Source organism: Physeter macrocephalus, chromosome 12 (assembly GCF_002837175.3).
Source record: "Physeter macrocephalus isolate SW-GA chromosome 12, ASM283717v5, whole genome shotgun sequence".
NCBI lineage: Eukaryota > Metazoa > Chordata > Mammalia > Artiodactyla > Physeteridae > Physeter > Physeter macrocephalus.
The window spans coordinates 62,809,243-62,832,525 of record NC_041225.1 but is presented as its reverse complement, the minus strand read 5'-3'; the positions used below and the strand labels follow the sequence as shown (position 1 = coordinate 62,832,525).

At 42.9% G+C, this 23,283-nt stretch overlaps 1 protein-coding gene across 1 annotated transcript in view; it reads right to left on the bottom strand.

The window, feature by feature from the left end:
* Positions 1–23,283, bottom strand: part of RHOQ (ras homolog family member Q) — a 37,836-nt gene that overhangs the window by 4,135 nt on the left and 10,418 nt on the right. The window contains exon 3 of the mRNA XM_024118804.3: positions 145–309. Coding sequence (XP_023974572.1) covers positions 145–309 — 165 coding nt within the window. The remainder of the gene's footprint in view (positions 1–144; positions 310–23,283) is intronic.

Sequence of the window (23,283 nt, the reverse complement as noted above, 5' to 3'; positions counted from 1 at the left end):
GCTCCGCGGCATGTGGGATCTTCCCGGACCGGGGCACGAACCCGCGTCTCCCTGCATCGGCAGGCGGACTCTCAACCACTGCGCCACCAGGGAAGCCCCTTCACAGAGGTTATTCTTAAATGGGTAAAATCAAAGCAGACATACCTGAGTTCCTATTAATAAAAAGGGTACATTTGGTGCGTATTCCTTAAGTTCTGGTACCCACTCCTCTTTCACATTTTGAAATGAGGCTGGATTTACCACAGAGAAGCATATAAGGAAGACATCAGTCATTGGATAAGATAAAGGCCTCAGACGATCATAGTCTTCCTAAGGGAGAAAGAAAAACCTCATTATTTCCATTTCTAGAGTTTACTAACAAATATGTACATTAGATTAGATGGTCAAAGAAGCAAAGTCAGGACTATTTCACAAATGGAATGTATGACATACTACAAAAAACAACATAATTCCATTTGTCTTTGCTATTCTTCCTTTGGAAGCTCTGAACACCACTGGGGTAAAATATGACAATATCATTAACGTCTACGATGAAACTCTGAGAAGATACATTGTGATGACGAGAGTTGTCACTGGAAGCATTTTTAACTGAAAAGTTTGCACACAGAATTGATTGTAGCTAGATGTTTAAGTATAGTCATTTCTAATAATATTACATACTGAATGTTCACTATGTTATTAAACATATGATCCATATGCTCTCTCATGTATTATTTAATCCTTGTAACAACTACATAAGAACCATTATCTCTATGTTGCATTTGAGTAAACTGAGACAACAGAAATTAAATAACTTGTGTAAGGAAGTATATAGCAAGTAAAGGAGATGGGATTCAAACCCTGGCAGTTTCACTTCAGAACCTATGCCTTAACCACTATACATCTTCACTGAGGCCTTAAATCTTTGCTTTCCCTGTTTATACAGTTTTCTTAATTTTGTGAGTGTGTGTGTGTGTGCATATGCATGTTTGTGTGAAAATTTAAGGATAGAAACATACTGAGTAAATCCACAAAATCCCCCTTCCTCTCCAATTTCCATTCCTTTCCTGAAATGTAGATTTTTCATATGCATCTTTCCAGTTATTTTCTGTGCGTTATATGCCTACAACTGTACATATTTAAACATCTGTACACAGACGAAAACCGTGCAACCCATGTTGTTCTGCACCTTTCAGTATGTCTTGGACATGGTTCCAGACCTGAATACATTAGACTGCTGTATTATTTTATTTTTTTATTGAAGTATAGTTGATTTACAATGTTGTGTTAGTTTCAGGTATACAGCAAAGTGATTCAGTTTTATATATATATATATGTATGTGTGTGTGCATATATATATGTATATGCACACACACACGATATCTATTCTTTTTCAGATTCTTTTCCCTTATAGGTTATTATAAAATATGACTTCCATATTTAAACTGCTGCTTCACATTTTATAGAAGGGCTGTACTATCGATGGCTGTTTTAGCATCTCTCCATCACAAAAGACAGTGAAGATCCTGTTTCATTTAGATTATTTCCTATGACACAAAATTCTACTTGCTTACATTTTTGTGAGTGAAGAGTCAGGATTCCATTTTTGTCAGGGCTAGCCTCTCATCTGGTTTCAAGGAAACTTTATTTTTGGCCTAAGCCACCACCCCTCTTAAATGACCTGCTTCACTACTAGAACTGCATGAATGTGGAATTAAAGGCATATTAAAAACATCTTCCACTCAGAGTTTCAGGTAGTATTTCTCTCATGGGACAATTTTCCTTTCATGTCATCTTCTGACATTTTTCTTACTACAGTGTTACACTCAAACTCATATCATTATCCCAAACTCTTGACTTTGGAGTTAACCCTCCTGTTTTTCTGCGATGCTTTTGAAGGGCACACCTGCAGTTTGGAGCCAAGGGCATTGAAAGATTTCTCAAGTGTTGGCTCAGGACAAGACGGGAAATGCCATCCCCAATCTTCTTTAGCATTTATTTTTAAAAGTGGAGGCCTCGGGCTTCCCTGGTGGAGCAGTGGTTGAGAGTCTGCCTGCCGATGCAGGGGACACGGGTTTGTGCCCTGGTCCGGGAAGATCCCGCATGCCGCAGAGAGGCTGGGCCCGTGAGCCGTGGCCGCTGAGCCTGCGCGTCCGGAGCCTGTGCTCCGCAACGGGAGAGGCCGCAACACTGAGAGGTCCGCGTACCGCAAAAAAAAAAAAAAAAAAAAAAAAGAAAAAGTGGAGGCCTCTAACTGGTTTCGAATAAAGCAGTGCTCTGGTGTTAAGAAATGATTAATGAAGAGATCACGCAAAATGGGTATGAAACATGCTGGCACCCCAGTCAGTTACAAGAGGACTATTATCAAAAGTATAACATGTTTTAAAAATCAGTTTGAGTGTTAAATAGTACAATTTGGTGAATTAAGTATACTTCTTGTACTCTACTGCCTATTTCAAACTGCATGTCGAGAAGAAGAATTAAAGGGACAGTATTTGATCTTAGCAATCTACCTGGCAACTACCTAGCAGTTTGTTCCTGAGCAAACCTGCACATGGCACGGTCAGGGAATGGGGGGCTCTTGCTACAAATCTCTCCTCATCCATATTTCGAGATCCAGTTTTCACAGAATTAGAAATGAGGATACTATCTCATAGGATTATGAGGAATAAATGAGATATTGCAACTAAAGCACTCAGCAGAGTGCCAAGCACATAAAAGAACTCTTTCAACTCTTTAACGTAAATTCTTCATCCCACGGGAAACTGGTTCTCCTATTCTCTGCCAATCCACGCAGGGTCCCGTCAGTGGCACATCAGCCCTGGCTCTGCATCGTTCTCTCTCCAACCACAGGGAAGAAACTCCTTTAGTGAGAAATAAAATTTCCTACTCTGTCATCAAAACACACAAATCAAACTGAGGTCTCTTGAGGACAGTATAATTTTCAGATTAATAAAAGAGAATGATATATTATTACTGTACTAATTAGTCATTTGGGGGATTCGAGAGCCTTAAGACTATTTAAAATGTAATAAAAAAAAGAATTACACATTTTTTAAGAAAATCAAATTAGATTTTTTTAATGAAAATTTTATCCATCAGGGAAATAGAAAGGGCACTCTTTCTCTGGGAGGGTATTACAAGAAATAAAAAGCAAGTGAATGCAAAGTTCTCTAGAAATGCTTACTATTCAAACATTCTATAGAACATAAGTCTACCGTACAGATTCCTTTCATAACCACAGTGCATACTGATTTTCCTCGAGAGACATGTGGGCACAAAGGAAGGGAACTAGACTAATCATTTCTAGATTTGTTAAACTGTAGATTTTTGTTGGAATAGTTAAAATGTGAAGAATTGGGGTTAAAAAAAAAAAAAGACAAGTGTGTTTAGAACTCCTTGGAAAGAAATGTTACTTCTTAAGTCTGAACCATCTAAAATGAACTCCTGCCTGTAATCTCCAGCTAAATAACTGGCAGTGATTATCAGAATGAGACCTTCCTGCTTCCATCCAGCCTGAGTAATTAGAAGTCTAATAATCTGAACCATCTAAAATGAACTCCTGCCTGTAATCTCCAGCTAAATAACTGGCAGTGATTATCAGAATGAGACCTTCCTGCTTCCATCCAGCCTGAGTAATTAGAAGTCTAATAATAGATAGCAAATTAAAAAAATAAACGATCCCCTGTGCATACTGCACCCTGCATCATATACAACTGTTTATATCTACTGTGCAATATCTTGAGTGAACTTAATGTGAAATTTAGATTTGGGGATAAATAAATTGAGGCATGCAATTCTTTCCTCCCCAGCTATATATTTAAAATTTGACAACACAAAGAAAGTTAAATGCGGAAATGCCCTTCCTTTTAAAAGAATTCCTCAAAGCCAATTCTCTAGTGTCCTCCTAATTAAGAAATCAATTACATTTTAGTCCAAAACAATTTTTTTAAAGGTAGATATTTAAACATTTCAGCCTGGTAACTGAAATGTTCTCAGTGTATTAAAGACAACTGTCTTACATCAAAACCATAAAAAACAATGGTGAATTTGGTCAACAGCATTGTTGAACCGCTCAGTAAAATCTTTAGCTTCTTAGCAATTGGCTAAGTACCAGTGGGATCCATTTTTTTACAGTGTATTCTGGTAGCTTAGTGATTAGGCACTCCGTTCTCAACAAGAGTGCCTGATCTGTGAGGATGACAAGCTTCGCCCTTCAACAATATCACATGCTGACAATCTGACAAGAGTCCACAGACAATAAGAGACCAACGAAATGTGCTCTGAGAGGAAACAAAACACCTTCGGATGCAGCAGAGAACTGTAGCAAATGGCCATCAGTCAGGAGACCCCTTTTTATGCCCAGCTCAGTCAGCAGCCCAGAAGGTGCCCATTTCTGTACCACCTTTGTTCCCTTGGCGTGGACCTGGCTGCTCCCTCCCACTTTAGTGACTTCTGTTTAAAATACATGTTGGGCTTCCCTGCTGGCGCGGTGGTTGAGTATCCGCCTGCCAATGCAGGGGACATGGGTTCCAGCCCTGGTCTGGGAAGATCCCACATGCCACGGAGCAACTGGGCCCGTGAGCCACAATTACTGAGCCTGCGCGTCTGGAGCCTGTGCTCCGCAACAAGAGAGGCGCGATAGTGAGAGGCCCGCACACCGCGATGAAGAGTGGCTCCCGCTCGCCACAACTAGAGAAAGCCCTCGCACAGAAACGAAGACCCAACACAGCCAAAAATAAATAAATAAATAAAATTTATAAAATACATGTTTTTGTACCACAATGTTCATTGCAGCTCTATTTACAATAGCCAGGACATGGAAGCAAGCTAAGTGTCCATAGACAGATGAAGGGATAAAGATGTGACACATATATACAATGGAATATTACTCAGCCATAAAAAGAAACGAAATTGAGTTATTTGTATTGAGGTGGATGGACCTAGAGTCTGTCATACAGAGCGAAGTAAGTCAGAAAGAAAAAAACAAATACCGTATGCTAACACATACGTATGGAATCTAAAAAAGAAAAAAAAAAAAAGGTCGTGAAGAACCTAAGGGCAAGACGGGAATAAAGACGCAGAGACGCAGACCTACTAGAGAATGGACTTGAGGACATGGGGAGGGCGAAGGGTAAGCTGGGACAAAGTGAGAGAGTGGTAGTGTATATATGGACATATATATATACTACCAAATGTAAAATAGATAGCTAGCGGGAAGCAGTTGCATAGCACAGGGAGATCACATAGCACAGCTCGGTGCTTTGTGACCAGCTAGAAGGGTGGGATAGGGAGGGTGGGAGGGAGGGAGACGCAAGAGGGAAGAGATATGGGGATATATGTATATATATAACTGATTCACTTTGTTGTAAAGCAGAAACTAACACACCACTGTAAAGCAATTATACTCCAATAAAAATGTTTAAAAAAAATAAAATAAAATACATGTTTTTAGAATGTGTACACCTATTTAAAATACTTATCCAAAATATGTACTTTAAGCAAAATCACTCACGTTGGGTGGTATAGGCTTTGCCATGCTTTTTGTGGTATTCTATCACACAACTGGTCACTGAAAATCAATTAGCAAAGATGTTTTGAGATCATACTGCATGGAAGATGTTCTAAGGACACGTACACACAAATAAAAGAAATAATCGTCCCCTCGTCCCCTTTGGAGCTTATAGTTTAGTTGGGAATTCAAGACATGTACGTAGAAAAAGACAGATACAACAATGGGAGAGTGTCAATTGGAGCAGGTGAATATATAAATGCTTAATCAAAGAAACATTAATAAGCACCTACTGAGACAGGTTGGGACCTGGGAACCTTTGCTACAGTGCTGCAATGCTTGCGCCTGAATAAACCTCTCCTGGAGCAACAAGATACAAAGAAACTATATGAGACTAAAAATAACTGTGTGCATGCGCAGTTGGGGCAAATTCTGGACCCAAAAGAGATCAATTCAAAGAGACCAAAAAACCCAACTGCCACTTTTGAAGAGCCTGGAGCAAGAACAGGGTGTCAGGAGGAAAAGCAGGGTACTGTGCATGCCCCCTGCACACACCACCACCTAAGCCGCCCCTCCAGCCCAACCCCTGGACACACCCCTACCCTCATCCCATGTAAGGAACAAGCTCACCCCTGCTCAGCCAGTGAGCAAGCAAGGAAACCTGTTGTTTGTTCTCCCTCGCTCCCCCCTGCTGCAGGGGCCCCAATAAAGCCTTGCCTGAATCTCTTGTCTGGCCTCTAGTCAATTTCTATTGATTGGGGAAGGCCAAGAACCCTGGTTGGTATCACTACTATGTGCCCAGAATGTGCAACCATCAGGGAAATGAAGGAAGGCCAAGATTTAGATCCTTTCTGACTTGTAAAACAATTTAAACATTTGCAAAGCTCTCATAAGATACCTGTATGTTAAAAATATGGCAACGAACACGAATGAGCAATAGTACCCATGGTGTGCCCGTGCACCTCACTAGAACTTTGTAGACCTCAAAGCCACAGCCTAGAACAGAAGAAGAAACTGCGGTGCTGATGAGAGAACATGCTTAAAGTTGGCACTGAGGAGGAAGAATTGATAAGTTGGAAGAGACAAAAACATTTATAAAGGTTTCTGCTCTTAGGGAGTTCACAGCAAGGGAGACAAATGTATGCAGACATTGTATCACAAGCCAGAATGTGGTAAAAACCAAGGGTAGTAATTAGGGGACTCTAAAAAAAGACTTTTAGAAGAGGTGGCATTTGGGTTGGGCCTTACAGAACGGAGAGGATTGGAACATATATGACCTACTAGCATGTGGCCTTGGTCAAGTCACTTACTTCTTAGAGCCTTTATCAGTCTGTAAAATGGGAGATTATCAACGACAAGTGCTTTGAAGACGATAAGTGCTATAAGAATATATATTATGCCTCTGAATAATCCAGGACGTTACTTTGATTCAGAAAACAGTCATTATCAAAACCTGTAAGAATTTTTCCTCTGTAACAACCTAGAAAAAGTGGGACCACAATTGAATAATTCTTTAACAGACAAGCCCCAGACTTCTAAAGTCTAAAACAGCTTCTGACTACTTTCAGATACGTAAAATGTAAGGCAACTAAGTAAGAATGTCCCTGACAACTGGTGGCTTGTGGCAAATGAAGTAGTAATCTCCATCTGAAACATCTGTTTCTGGTGAGAAGCCTAAAATAGGTACCAGGCATGGCTCTTGAATCACTCTAACCTCTAAAAGGTGCTATAGTAAAGCCAAGAGGACACATGGACTGAAGCTAGCTTCTGAAGATGAAGTGTTTTGTCAGAAATCTTATAAATTATCAACATTTCTTCAATAATTCTTGGTAACAGTAGTCTATGAAACCTTTATTGTGTTGTCCTTTTGTCACTTTCAAGTTCATTTTGTATTTAACTTTGTGAAATATCACCTTTCACCCCCTTAAAAATAACTTTTTCAAGGAAGCTGGGTTGAGTTCTATTGTGGAATATTTTGGTAAGTTTGGTTCAAAATGCATCGATGATGAGTGTATTGAATTTACCTACCACTCTCCTGCTACAGGTGGACTAAAGAAAATTTGGGGAGGAGAATTTTTTTTAAGTGCTAGAAATTCCTAAGAGGTCACTGTTTTTCAAAAACTTTAAAAACATTTTATTTTTTTTCCTTCCTTTTTTCTTTCCTTCCTTCCTTCCTTTCCTTTCTTAAAAATCTCTGTTCAGTTGTGAGATGCTATTTACTTATCATGAGCCTGATTAACTCTTGGTAAAAGAATTCTTGAAACTGAAGGTTCAGCTTCTAACTTTAAGCAACTGTCATCTTCATATATTTTGATTAGAATAAGTCCGTCTCCCAGTTAATTTATTAATTATTTAGCAGCTAGTGGACCAGATCTTTGGCTTCTTTTCCATTATTATCTTCCTTTTGTCTGCCTGACTTATTATAACTCCTGTTTAGGTTAGCTGGAGAAAAAAAAAAGAGAGAGAGAAAAGTTTAAATGGGCGGTAGCAGAAAGACGACCAGCTGGAGAACTGATTCTGCCATTATCTAACCGCGTCTCGTGAACCTGCACTTCCTCATCTCTAAAAGGAGAGGACTGAACTAGATTGCCACACGTCACATGGTTAAAAACGCTCAAACTAACACTTTTTACCCTTGTGAGCAGCCCTAGTAACAGATTTAACGTGGGTGGAGGTTTAAACTACTGCATAAAAATTGAGTTTTAGGATACTGTTTTATCTAAGCTGACCCCCCAAGGCAGAGGATCAAGACTCAACTAAATATGGCCCTTCGGCAAGCTTCATTTCCCCATCTGTGAGGGGAGACTAAATATAGCATACACATGTTAAGATAAATGAGAGAGCTGGTCAAGTGTTTTGAGCTCTTCAACAGACAAGCCTGACTTTCCAAAAAAAGACAAACCACAACTTCAGAGCCAGTGCAATTTCTTTTGTGCATGGTGAGATGACTTCCTTCGTTGTAAAGGATTTGAGAGCTGCAATTCTACATCGTCTGGAGCTATAATTGCAAGTCTCTTTCACTAAAACAGAGGTCAGCTGGCCTAAGGCATGCAGAAGGAAGGTCAATGTCAGGTCACACTTCTGTGCCGTGTACTCCTTTCCGAACTTTTTTTGGTACAAATTTCATGTTGATGGAATAGTCATGCATTCTTTTATTTCAACAAATATATGCCCACTAGGTGCTGCCCACTGTGCACTCCCGTGAGAAACAGACGTGGACCCTGCCCTCGTGGAATTCACGGTCCAACAGAGGAGAGGCAAGTGCCTCCCCACTAGGGCAGGACTACTCTAGGTCCAGGGGACACCATGGAAATGCGGGAGGTATTTTTGATTGTCAACACGAATGGGGGAACTCTACCAGCATTTAGGGGTGGGAGCCAGGGTGCTACCTGACCTGTGTAGTGAAAAACAGTCCTGGGTCCTGCATGATTGATGAGTATACCTCTAGGCACTGAATGACTATGAAAAACCCTTTCATAATGACCTGAACCTAGGATCTCTCTCTGTTGCATATTAGTAGAAAGGTAGATTTACTTGATGTTGTTCAAACATTACAGGAGTTGCTTACCACTGCAGAAAATTGCACACCACTGGCAACATTGCTCTTAGTACTCTAACTGTCACTAAAACACAAACCCGTTAGTCAACTTTTAGACCTACTGCGTTCATGGCTGTTCACCTGACTACTTCATTATGATTTCTGAGTACTCAGCCCTGGGAACTTAGGAATTTAATACTGAAATAAATATTTTTAATATGAATTACTTTCCTTTTATTTTTCCTTCCTATTACTGCCAGGATGTTATACTGATTTAAAATTATATATACAGAAAGGTTATATCAGCTATAGACTTCATTTGAAGATAAGTATAGGAGAAACATGTTATAAAAATTGTTATCAAAGGGGGGATGGATCTAATATACTAGAGGCACTGAGTCAGGTATTTAACAAATTGGGACAAAAATGATTATAAATGCGCACTGGGATAGGTGCTGTGAAGGAAAACAGCCAGGAAGAGAGAGAATAACCAGGACGACCAGCTTCAGTCTGGGTGGTCTGGAAAGACCCCTCGGAGGGAGCGACGTCTAACCTAAGATGTGAAGGATGCTTTGAGAAGCCAGATATAGGACACTAGGGGCAAAAGGCCCAAGGCAGAAAAGCCCTGACAGATGCCTCCAGGGAGCCTTCTGGAATAATCCAGGGTTCAGCTTGTGCAGCTGGATGGATAATGTCTTTTACAGGGATTGAGGAAGACTGAAGGTGGAGAAGCACATTAGGGAGAAAACTCAAGAGGACAATTTTGGGCATGTTAAGCTCGAGATGTTGAGTAGACAGTGGGAAACGAATATCTGGAGGAGCTCTCTGCCTCTGAGTTCCAGACCCAGCTCTAGATGCCTCATTTTGACTGAACCAGAAGTATCTCAAATTTGACATTTCTAAACTAAAGTCATTTCTTCCCCCTCAAATCTGCAAGTCCTGTTGAGTTCACCATCTCATGAAAAGACATCACCACTCCATCAGGATCAAACCATAACCCTGGGAGTCCTCAGCATCAACCCCAAACACAAAGTAAGTCAACCACTTGCCCAGCCAGTCTGTTCTTCCCTCTCCACACTCCTCACCTGGGCAGCTCCTACTCATCTTTCAAGCTTTGGTCTAAAAATCTCTTGGTCCAACAAACCTCCAAACCCCCAATTCAGATCAAGGTCCCTCTGTAACACCTTCTCCTGTCTTCCCATTTCTTACACTGTAATACAACTGCCTCTTTTCTTATCTGTATCCTCCACAGGACTCCGTGAGGGCAGAGGACTACTCTTCAAAGTCTGGTTTATAGTAGCTGCTGATTAAATTCTTGCTCAGTGAATGAGGGTAGCGTGTGGGAGATGAAGTCAGAAGGGCAAACTGCAGCCAGATCATGGTGGCCTGCACCTCCTTTACCGGCTGCAAAGCTGGAGATGGTGGATAAAGCGTCTGAATCCTCCACTAACAGGTGAATTTCTCAGGTTGCAGTTACCACTTTCAGCCAAGATTCCAACTGCCTCCTAAGATCAGGGCCCTTTCTCTGTCCAACCCACCTTCCTGAATAATAAGGTGAGCTCTAAGGAGCAGAGCCTCAGACTGAGCAATTCTTCCAGCATTTTAGTTCCTGCTACTGTTTTTCACCACCACGTTTTTTCCCATTGTCTTGACATTTGTTTTACCTAAGATGGAGGATATCACTGAATGTCTACCCGGCATCCTTCTCCTATTTGTTCTTTCTTTCCAAAACTGATTTAGTTCAAGACCCACCACTCCTCTATCCAGACACATGCCCCTGGGAACCCTGACCTCATATTTAGCTTAAAGAATTCCTGGTTGGATTTAAGCCAATCATGGAGTTTCATTCCCTACCCCCTGGCCAAAGTCACTGGTTCCTAGGTGGGCACATGATCCAAGTAGTCCAATGAGAATGAAGTGGTCCCTGGATTATCCAAGGGGCTCATTCTCTGCCCCCTGGCCAAAGCACAGACATACCTCATTTTATTGTGCTTCAGTTTATTGCACTTTGCAGATACTGCATTTTTTACAAATTGAAGGTATGTCGCAACCCTGCAGCGAGCAAGTCTATCGGTGCCATTTTTCCAACAGCATTTGCTCACCTCATGTCTACGTGTCACACTTTGGTAGTTCTCGCAATATTTCAGGCCTTTTAAAAAAATCATTATTATATGTGTTATGGTGATCTATGATCAGTGATCTTTTTTTTTAAAGATTTTTTTTTTGATGTGGACCATTTTTAAAGTCTTTATTGAATTTGTTACAATACTGTTTCTGTTTCCTGTTTTGTTTTTTTGGCTGTGAGGCATGTGGGATCCTAGCTCCCCCACCAGGGATTGAACCCACACCTGCTGCATTGGAAGGTGAAGTCTTAACCACTGGACTGCCAGGGAAGTCCCTGATCAGTGATCTTTGACGTTACTACTATGAACTCACTGAAGGCTCAGGTGATGGTTAGCATTTTTAAGCAATAGGTTTTAATTAAGGTATGCACTTTTTCTTTAGACATAATGCTTTTGCACACTTAATAGACTACTATATAAACATAACTTTCACATGCACTACGAAAGCAAAAAATTCTTATGCTCACTTTATTGCGATATTCACTTTATTGCATGGTCTGAACTCGCAGCATCTCTGAGGTGTGCCTGATACTGGTTCCTGGGTGAGCACAAGACCTAAGTAGTGGAATCAGCATGAAGTAGCCCCTAGATTACTGAAGGGAGCTCTTTCCTCAACGCTTCTCCTCTGCTGCTCCTCCTCTCTGTCTCCCTCTCTCTCCCTCCACCCCTCACTCAGTATGGAAGGATTTGCTACTCACTGGCCCTATCTCTGCAGCTCATGGAGACTATTCAGGGATCCCCACTACACTGGCCGGTGCTGTGGTCCCCGTATCACAGGGGAGTGGATGCTGCCCAGGGCCAGCTATTTGGAGGCAGGCATATATAAGCACCAGGCCTGACACTTCCAGGGGAACAGCCCTCTTACCCTTTTAATGCTTGAGCTACAGAGGACCCTTGGGCACTGTGGATTCAGGTCACCTGGGCTTCCCATGCAGCGAGGGCACCAACATAGAACTAGGAGTTACACATGGGCCAAATGCAGAGGAAACACCATTTCTCCACGGTGGACTAACACCTACCTTCTTTGCCTCTGAGGCTGAGGAAGAGGCTTACGACGACTGAAGTCTCTCACTGGCAGACACCCTTAAACACAGACTTCTAATACACTAAGAACAGGCAGTCAAGCGGTGAGAGAAGCCTCAGGAACTACCCTCTGATTAAGCCTGAAATGCTGGCTTCCTCCATGCCCGCCAGAGACAGACACACTGCAGGGAGGAGTTAACGATGACTAGCAAAGCCTTTTGGAATCTGAGGTCTTGGACCACACTCCTTGGCCAAAGACACGGGACAGGCAGACAAGGGAGGGAGGCTTCTGGGCAGGTAGGCAAAATCAGGATGACCTAATGCGGTTGGTTCACAAATACATTTTCACAGAACAGACCCTTTAGAAAGTACACACAATTTCTGCTGGGGTGATGAAAATGTTCTGGAACTCGACAGAGGTGGAGGTTATGCAACATTGTGAAGGTAGTAAATGCCACTGAATTGTACACTTATAAATGATTAATTTTATGTTGTGTGAATTTCACCTTAATTTAAGGAAAATACACATAGGTCCACAAGTATGCAAAGTTGGGTCCTCAGGGGCCCACACACATGCGTGCACAAACACACACACACAGATTTCTTTGAAATTCAGAGAGGTGCTTGCACGTGGCAGAAATACCCTTTCCCTGCAGGGAGTCCCTGGCAGAAATACCCAAGCCATCCACTCCTCAGGACCTGCATTCATCACCGTGACACACTTCCACGTTGTGGAGCACAGCTTACCCTCCTTCGGGCATGTCTCATAACCTCTACTCTGCCTCTTCTGCATCACCCACTTCATCTTCTCCCCTCCAGCTCTGGCATTCTTGTGCTACAGGAGGCTCCCAGCAGAGCTCTTTTCCAGGCTTATTAACGAGTCACCGCATTACGTTACTCTAGCCTTATTTTGCTTCACAGCACAGAGCGCCTTGCTCCTGCTTTCACACTAGCCCTACTATCCCACCAAACCCTCACCATCAGCCTATGAGATAGGGCGGCTCCCACTTTACTGATGAGGAAACTGAGGCTCAGAGAAACTCGTCCAACTTGTCCAAAGTTACAGGACAGTTGGGCAGAAATGAGGCAGGAAGGCAGTTCTCCTATCAACTAGTTTAGGACCCTCCTGGCCCCTTTGTTCTAAGCAAGCAGTAGGTCATAGGTTTTAGACACAGACCTTTTAAATCTTTGAATCATAGTTTTACTGCTAAGGCAAGTTACTTACCGTTTCCGTTTCCTTCATCTATAAAATGGACTAAACTGTTGGAAGATTAAATGAGCTAGCATGGGCTTCCCTGGTGGCGCAGTGGTTGAGTCCACCTGCCGATGCAGGGGACACGGGTTCGTGCCTCGGTCCGGGAGGATCCCACATGCCGCCGAGCGGCTGGGCCCGTGGGCCATGGCCGCTGAGCCTGCGCGTCCAGAGCCTGTGCTCCGCAACGGGAGAGGCCACAGCAGTGAGAGGCCCGCGTACCGCAAAAAAAAAAAAAAAAAAAGTTAAAAAAAAAAAAATGAGCTAGCATGGAGCCTGTGCGGTGGCTGCGAGCTCATCACCACGCCCAGTAGTGTTCCTTAGCTCTTCAGTTTCGGCAGATTTGGCACAGAGGAATAAATCGGTGGAAAAGGAGGATTAAGCGTAAAAGCGACTTTGTGAAAAACACACTGAGAAATGTGGCTGCTTACTAAGTGCATATGTTTACATGGCAGGCAAGAACTGAAGTCAGGAATTTTATTAAAACAACTGAAGATAGCTAAACTAATATACCCCAAATGTATTTTTTTTAAAACAATGGTTAACGAGACCTGAGAACTGAAAAAGAATCATGATGCATGTGGACTTTGATGTGGCCACCCAGCCCTTGCCGCCAGGCCCTCTCTGCCCAGTGCTGCACACAGCACGGGCAGTTTTCAGCTGCTGCCTGTGAAAGGTTCACTGGACCCACGTTTGTACGAGCATCCTCGTGCTCCCAGAAGCTCAGCCAATCCAGGAGCTGGACTTCCCACCACAGAGAACCTGGCTAGGAAGATGTGACATTGACCAAAACAAACCGAGAGCCCGTGAAACAAAATCAAAAAGAAGCAACACTATGGGCAGACAAGGAAACAACAAAGCTTTGCAAGAAAAACCCCGGTCATTCCAGGGGTTTCGAACGTCCATTCTCTTCTGCGTATCCTCATAAAACCCTTGGAGGCAGTGTTGGGACAGCAGCTGTCATCCCCCCATCTGGGGTGGAGGGCAGCAGCTGAGGCCAGGGCCGACGGTGAAGTGACGGCGAGACTGTGGCTGGAGCAGTTGGGTGGGTCAGGGTGGAGGTGGAGGCAGTTTTCAACTGTAGCAGGTATGGACCATAGAGCCCGGTCAAGCTGCACGGGAACCTGTGAGGTTCCAGCTCTCAGCCCTGCCCGGTGTAACCCACTAAGCTGAGTCCTTTCCAAGCCCACACATCAACCCCTTTAGGGAGTCTGCTGCTTCCTGGAAAATCAAACAGCACACATCTCCCTTCAGAGAGCCACTAGCTTAGTTAAGAAATCTAGTAAGACCCCGGCAGCAGGGGAAGTCACTAATTAAATGACTTACAGATCAGGAGCCTGCGGGCCTGGTCTGAGGTCCAGTGCTGCTCTCACGGGCTGCGCATTTAATAACTCATACTAGTAATTTTAGTGTGCCTGTTTTCTCATCCATTAAAACAAAGGCAGGGGGAGGAGTGGATAATATCACCTACCTCAGAGGTTGTTGTTATGATTAAATGGGATAAACAGGTCCAGAGAAGGCCTCTGATGCAGGCATGAGATTAATGACAAGAGACACATATGCTAAGTGCCACAGGAATTCACAGGAGTGAGTATGTCTACCACCTGAGGACTGGAAAAGGCTGCATGGAATACCTGTTCTACCCATGTCCTAGTCCCTACCCCAAACCCACACACTCATGCCACCTCCTCACCTAGGAAAACAGTCCCGACCCTCCCCCACCCCCATCCCCAGAGCTGGAAGTGCCCCTTCCTGCGTCCCAATGTCAGTAGCTGGAGGTGTAGTTAATAAATATAGGGGAACTATAGTAGGACACCTTAATAATTTGACATATGGCTACATGTTGAGAATTAAATTCATGAAAATGAAACCATAATCATCATTAGTCATCTGCGATATGGGTCATTACTAAGAGATGACCGAGATTCTTGAAAACACCCGAATCTAATCAAGGTGATTAAAATGTAACTAAAGGAAGCTGTAACCTAATAGAGTATGTTTTGGCCTGTCTGAAAAATGTTGACTTAAAAGTTACTGTCTATAGAGACTCTAAATAGAGTCTAGCAAAGGAGAAATTGCCTAATTAGAATATTTGTGTCCATCTAGCTTTGCCCAACGGTAAGACGCTAAACATGGTGGACAAACAGATTCTGAACACTAGAAAGCCGAGCTCTTGTGTGGGAGGGGCAGTTGACCATGTGGTTTCAGGATCCAGATGAAATTCTTATCTCCTCTAAGACCTTTTGCTCCAAAGCCTGAATCCCAAGAAAGCTTCTAATGAATTCATTTTCCTGGGTACTTTATGCTAAGGAAAGGTACACTGGATAACAGGCACTGAAAAGGTATCTATCACTATAGCTTTTATCTTCATATTTATGTTTTATAACTATTAAAACAAATTGGAGAAGAATTCAGTTAAATGCTAGCCAGTTAAACACATGAATTTATCTTTGATCTTTCCAAAATCCTCTGACATGTACAGTAATTAAAAAAAAAAAAAAGGCATAAAGCCACAGGAAAAGCAAACAGGGAAGGAGACAACAGCCACACAATTTTAGAAGCTAGAAAACCAAAGCACAAGTAGGAACTGATTTAGCAGACCCTGGGAGCCAGATCCTGGGCCAGCAATGAGGAGAAGTTAAGAAGCACCCGGTTCTGTACAACAGAACCCCCTAAAGGTGTGGGAGCTGGAGCAGTGTGTTCTGAAAGTGGGTTGAAGGTGGAGCCACAAACAAGAGGGCAGACTGACAGTCTGCTTATGAAGCAGTTAAAACCCACATCTGTTCTCTATCATGATAAATACTCTCCCCAGCCCTGATGAAAGGCAGAGGATACTTATTCCCCGGAAAGGGTAGAACAGAGGGTTCCCTGGGTGGGAGGACACAGGGCCCAGTTGAACATACTGAACACACAAGGCCAGGGTACACTGAAAATTGAGATCCTTACCCTGCTTCCTCCCCTCACCTCCCAGAACAGTGGCAGCCCAGCAGGAACCACTCAGGTAGTAGAGTGGAAGATTCTTTGCTGGGGAATATGAACAGTGCAAGAGGAAGGACCAGGTTCCCCAATGAAAAAACCCAGATGAATCACCCTACAGTAGTGGTTCTCAAATGGGGGTAGAAGGAGCAAAGGCTGACGTTGCCCCAGGGGAACATTTGGCAATGTCTGGGACATTCTTGATCATCATGATTGGGGTAGGGAAGACAATAGGGATGCTGCTAAACATACTACAGTTCATAGGACAGCACTCACAACAAACTGTCCAGCCCAAAATATCAATAGTGCTGAGGCTGAGAAACCCAGACCTTCAGTAAGGGCCAGAGTCATCCAGCCCCATGTATACACAGAGTTTCCCATTCTCCAATGCCACTCTCGTAAATATGAGTAGACACCTGAGGAACTGCCACAAAAGGCAGAGATCAAAACGAGAGATTATGCAGGGAGACAAAAATTTCAAAAAGCTATCATTAATACCCTCAGAGAAATTAGAGAAGATATTCAAACTAAAAGCAAGCCAAACCAAGCTAAGAAGATGATAAAGAAAAAAAAAAAAGGAAGATCCAAAGAACAGGAAAAGGTTCTTGAAAATTAAAAATAGAATCACATAAAAAAAAATAGAAGGGGTAGATGATAAAATTGAGGAACTCTCCCAAAATAGAGCAAAAAGACACAGAGAAGGCAAATATAAGACAATTAGAGGACCACCCCAAAACCTCTAATATCTAAATATTGGAAGTTCTAGTATAACAGAAGAGATTAACTGGAAGTGAAGAAATCAAAGAAATAAACCAAGAAAATTTCTCAGAACTGAAGGACACGAGGCCCTAGGATGAAATAGCCCACAATAGCCAGCTACACCCTACCCTGAAGACCATGAGTGTGAAATTCCAGACAGGAAAAACAGGTTCCTAAAAATGAATCCAGAATCAGATTGGCATCAGACTTTTTAACAGCATAAATTGAAGCTGGAAGATGATGGAACAGTGCCTTCAAAGTTCTGAAGAAAAAATGATTTCCAATCTATTTTCAAAACGTCAAGCAGGTATGAAGGAAATAAAAACATTTTCAAATATACCAGGTATCAAAAAATTTGCCTACAATGCATCTTTTCTCAGGAAACTAATAAAATATATACTCTACCAAAATGAGGAAATAAACTATGAAGACATGAAAAATAAAAATAGGCATAATATTTTATCTATCTACAAGACATAGAGCCAAAGGGAATCCCAATAATGATGAAAGAAAATCCTAGGATGACAGCTGTGCAGTAGGCTCGAGGCAACTAGCTCAAACTGAAGCAGGTCAGTAGGCTCATGAAAATGTCTCCAAGAAGAAACTGACAGAATACTTGATATGCTGGAATGTATGGAAAGGTGAGTTTAGAATGAAATAGACAGGTGGTGAAAACTAAGGAAGGGAAGAAGATAATTAGTAACTCCAGGGAAACAAAAAGTGGCACAAAGAGGGAAAAGTAATTATAGTACACTACATGGCTCAGCTATGCTACCACAGTGATAAAAATATAACCACTGATAAATAATCAAATGGAAATTACAATATAGCTACTGGGGATAGGTGGATGGGAGGTGGAAGACATATTCAAAAGACAGCTAAAGCCTCATCATTCATGGTATGAAGGCAATAAAGGATTTCTTTTACCAACATAAACAACTAAGAACTGAAAGTGGTTGCCTTGGGGGAGTGGAAAAGGACTTCTCTGTAGGAAAGTGGAGAGGGATCTTTTGTTTCTCCACAACAGGATCTTATAGAACTGTTGACTCTTTAAACCATCTGCATATATAACTCCAATAAAGTGACTTTTTTTTAAATTGGAGAAAAACAGAATAAAGTATAAAGAAGTAAATTTCTACAAGTATTCAATATCACTACCTAGAGCCAACTGCTTTAACATTTTGACAATTTTATACCAATTTTTTTCTTACACATTATACAAATGCAGATTTTCAAAGTTGTAATAATGCAATATATAGTTTTGATTCCTGCGTTTTCACACTTAACACACCACTAGCCTTTTCATATATCTTTAAGTAGTTGTTGAAAGCAGTTTTTAATGGCTGTGATTATTCTAATACATATCATGCTATCATTTAACAAATCCTTTTTTACTATGCATTAATGTGTTTATAATTTATCACTATTATAAGTATGGCTATGAAGAATATCATTTTATGTAAATCTTTGTGTACACCGAATGTTTCCTTGGCATAAATTCATAGAAATGGATCATTGAAAATTTAAGTGTCTTTGCCAAATTAACCTCCAAATGGATTGTGTCAGTTTTTACTGAACGGTACATAGAGCATCCACTTCCCTGACTCCTGAATATCAATTTTTCCCATGTTGTTCAATTTGATAAGTGAAAAAAAAAGTTATTTGCATATCTTTGCATATTGTGTGTTCAATTGGCTGTTTGCTTTTCTTCCTTGTGAGCTACTGGTTTATGGCTTGAGTCCATTTTTCCACCAAGACCACATGATAAATAATCCTTCCACAACCTTATTTATATCCAGATCTCTATGAGTTAACACAGATCAGACCGGTGGACCTGATGATATGTGAGTGCCTCAATAAAATCAAGTCTCTGAGTCTTGATGGCCCCACTGAGGCCCTGGCTCTCTGGGAGGCTCCAGGCAAGCCAGCCTAGCAGTCAGGCACCCTTATGACACTCCTCACTCTTTACCTTTTCTTGGCATGTCCCATATTCTGTTTGCATTTTGGTCATCTGTATACATCTTCTCTTCCCAATGGACTCTAAGCTCCTACAGCAAAAGAACCCTATCTGATGGATCTTCATGTCCCTTACCTCACCTGTATTTAACAGATACTCACATATATTTGATGAATAAAGACATAAGGGTGTGGATGGGGGTGGGTAGGATTATGAACAGAGGCAACAAGAGAACTGGAACACTGAAAGGGTAGAGGGAGACCAGCCCCTAGCTCTACCAGAGCTGGGGTGAAGACAGCACCAGAAGTACATGACCAGTGGTTTCCAGGGTTCGGGAAGAATGTCCATGTAATGAAGACTGACGAAAAGGAATAAAAAGGACAGACAAGGATTATTCAGCCACAAAAAAGAAATGAAGTACTGGTATATTCTACAACATGGATGAACCTTGAAAACATGATGCTAAGTTAAAGAAACCAGACACAAAGGCCACATATTGTATGATTCCATTTATATGAAATGTCCAGAAAGGGCAAATCCACAGGGTCAAAAAGTAGATTAGTGGTTGCTAAGAGCTGGGGGAAGGGGAGAATGGAGAGTCACTGATTATAGGTACAGGGTTTCTTTGGGGGTGATGAGAATGTTCTGGAATTAAATAGTGGTGATGGTCGCACAACTCTGTGAATATATAAAACCCACTGAATATGAATAATATCTCAATTTTTAAAAAGGAAAGAGGAGTAAACAAGCAGTCTGGCCCACGAGGAATTTCTGAGGAAGTGCTTTGTTTATAACACCAGCTTGCCTAGACTCTGATGCTTCCACACTGCCTGGCCCAGCAGCAGGATGTCAGGGCTCCCCCTGCTTGTAAGAGAGGGACACCTGACACAAAATACACTGAAGGAATCCTACAGATCCAGACTTGCTGGAGAACAGCACACATCCTGGCCAATATTTTATCCAAAGAGACCTGGCAGCCTTTCTGCTAATGGACTCCCTGAGTTAAGAAATGAGTTCTACTGTGCCTCAGCAGGCAACGCATTACACCGACCACCTATAACCTGATTTTAAAAACCTTCAATAACATCAAGACAGAACAGAATTCCCTTTAAAATGAGCTGACGAGAAAACCAATATGGAGGTGATGTAAAGTCATGGGAGATGTTCTTTTCATGATCATCTTTCTAACAGATTCTCCTAAATCCGGCACACACCTGGTTGTGAGCTGTGCTAAGCGCTACGTGCCACATGCAGACCCCCTCTGAGGGCTTACAATCTGAGTGCTGAATAAAGATTTACACAAGAAAAAAACAGAATGCTGGACTGTAGCCTATAGATGATTTTCTCAGCTGAAATTCAAAGATGGGGTTCATCCCTAAGAGGGCTGGAGTCTCAGAGGAGGAGTTCATGGGGTGCCTCCTCCTCCTCAGGACTTCTCACTTTCTGCAGGCTGGATGAAGACCAGAAGCTCCCTGCTGCCAGACAAGGCCCCTGTCTGAAGAAAGCAGGGACCCTCTCACCTCTACCCCATCCCCCATACCTGCAGAGCCAGGGAGGCCACAAGGAACACCTTAATTGTGAACCCTGAACCAGCTCGCTGGGCGGGACAGCCCTTTGAAAATTACGCTGGGGTAAGTGGAATTTTTTTTTTTTAATATTCTTTTTGGTTGTTTATTATTATTATTATTTTTTAACATCTTTATTGGAGTATAATTGCTTTACAATGGTGTGTTAGTTTCTGCTTTACAACAAAGTGAATCAGCTATACATATACACATGTTCCCACCCTATCCCACCCCTCTAGGTGGTCACAAACCACCGAGCTGGTCTCCCTGTGCTGTGCGGCTGCTTCCCACTAGCTATCTGTTTTACGTTTGGTAGTGTATATATGTCCATGCCACTCTCTCACTTTGTCACAGCTTACCCTTCCCCCTCCCCATATCCTCAAGTCCATGCCCTAGTAGGTCTGTGTCTTTATTCCCATCTTACCCCTAGGTACTTCATGAGTTTTTTTTTTTTTCTTAGATTCCACATATATGTGTTAGCATAGGGTATTTGTTTTTCTCTTTCTGACTTACCTCACTCTGTATGACAGACTCTAGGTCCATCCACCTCACTACAAATAACTCAACTCAGCCATAAAAAGAAATGAAATTGGTAAGTGGAATTTTAATTGAGCTGGACAATCAGAATTAAATTCTTTCTCTCAGTGGCAGCTCTTAAAGGGGGGCATACTTTGAGCCAACTCATTTATAATCCCAACCATTAGGCCATTTGAAAGAAGATGGCTTTTCTACACTGGAACAAGTTTTGAAAAAAGAAAAAAAAGAGAGCAGTAGAAAAAGAAGAAAGGAAGGAAGGGAGAGAGGAAGAAAGGGAGGGAGAGAGGAAGGGAGAGAGGAAGGAAGGGAGGGAGGGAGGGAGGGAGGGAGGGAGGGAGGGAGGAAGGGGGAATTTAAAAGTGGAGGGAAGGCAGGGGAATGGAGGAGGAGGACACTTATGCAGAGAGCCATGGTCAGCCAGAAAAGTAATTATTGCCGAGAAGGGTGTCAGTAACAGCCCTTCCTCCAACCGTCCCAGTGGGGAGTTTTAATACAAAAGGACATCATTGCCCATCTGTTGCTTTGGAACGAATTTAGCACAAACCAAACCAGCATTGTCCTCACGGGCAGGCCTTTCACCCGCCAGAGTGCTAACCTCAGCTACGGTGAACAGAGCAGGTCTTGCGTGTCAAGTCTGTCTGGCTGCTTAATGTTCGGGGGAGGACATGGCTTGGCACTTGGACCTCATCAAGAAATACCCCTGGAGCCTACTGTGTGCATGGCCTTGGGCCAGAAAGCACACCAGTGGAGCCAAGGGCAGCTTAAGAAGTTCTGCTTCCGTTTTCTCCTGATAGTGCCTTGGCCCCATCTCCACCAGGCAGGAGAGGAAGGCAGCACCAGTGGCTGAATGATTCAGTTCATTCCAACAAATATGGAGCATCCCAACCACGCATGAAGAACCAGAGATGAGGGTGTGTGGAGGCGTGTTTGGATAGGCAGGGGTTAAAAGATGAATAAGGATTAAAAGATGGATAAGTTATGTACCTGCACTCTGGAGACAGTGTATAAGTAGAGCATGGAGAGAGAGAGAGAGAGAGTGTGTGTGTGTGTGTGTGTGTGTGTGTGTGTGTGTGTTGGGGGAGGGGAGGAGGGGAGGTGGCGGCTCTGACATTTCGGCCAGTATCAGAATCACCTGGAGGGCTTGTCATACCAGAGTTGTCCCAGATTTTCTGATTCCAGAGGTCTGGGGTGAAGCCTAAGAGTCTGGATTTCTAACACGTTCCCAGAAGATGCATGTTGGTTTGAGGACCACATTTGAGAACGAGTGCAGTAATTCAAACCCTCACTGAGCATCTAGTACATGTAAGAATCCAATCTGAGCACTTTCTCCACCTAAAATCGACCTGGAGAACCCCAGGCTGCTGTGCCCATTCTCATCTCCTGGGAAGGACAGAACCCAGCCTCCTCTGTGCCCCCGATGAACAGGCACCCTCTCCCTTCCCCCCTCTGCTGAACTGTGAGCTCCTGGGGGCAGGGCCTGGGCCCGATCTGTCTCGTAAGCCCCGCCCCTTGCAAAGGTACCGGTCCAGATTTGGTGCTCAAGGAATGTTTGCTGACTGACTGAATGAGTGTTCTCATCTAGTCCTGGCAGTCACAGCGGCGGGACGCAGCCCAGGCTGTGGGACGTGGGATGTGGGAGCCCATGCGGAGGTGGTGTCAACAGGATGCTCAGGAAGGCAGGCAAAATGAGGAGTGGGTGGCAGAGGAAGTCTTTGGGTGCATATTCAGGGCATATCCCGATGGAAGAGGGACACACAGGTTGAAAATGGCAGTTTTTACCTAAATAAGGAAACTCCTAAAGGGAGAAAAGAAAAGCCTGGGGCAGCCCCTATGGGATGGAAAAGACATCTGCCTGGCAGCCCCCACACAGCAAGTTCATGTCAAGTCAGGGCTGGCAGGCAGAGCAGGGGTGACAATGCAAAGGGGCGCAGAGCTCCTTCCTGGGAACAGGTGACACCTGCACCAGCATGAAGTTTCTTCCACAGCCTCACTGGCAATGCAGCTACCTGCACCACGCAGGGGAAGTCCTCTTTTTCAGCAACAATGGAGGTTAATGAACAAA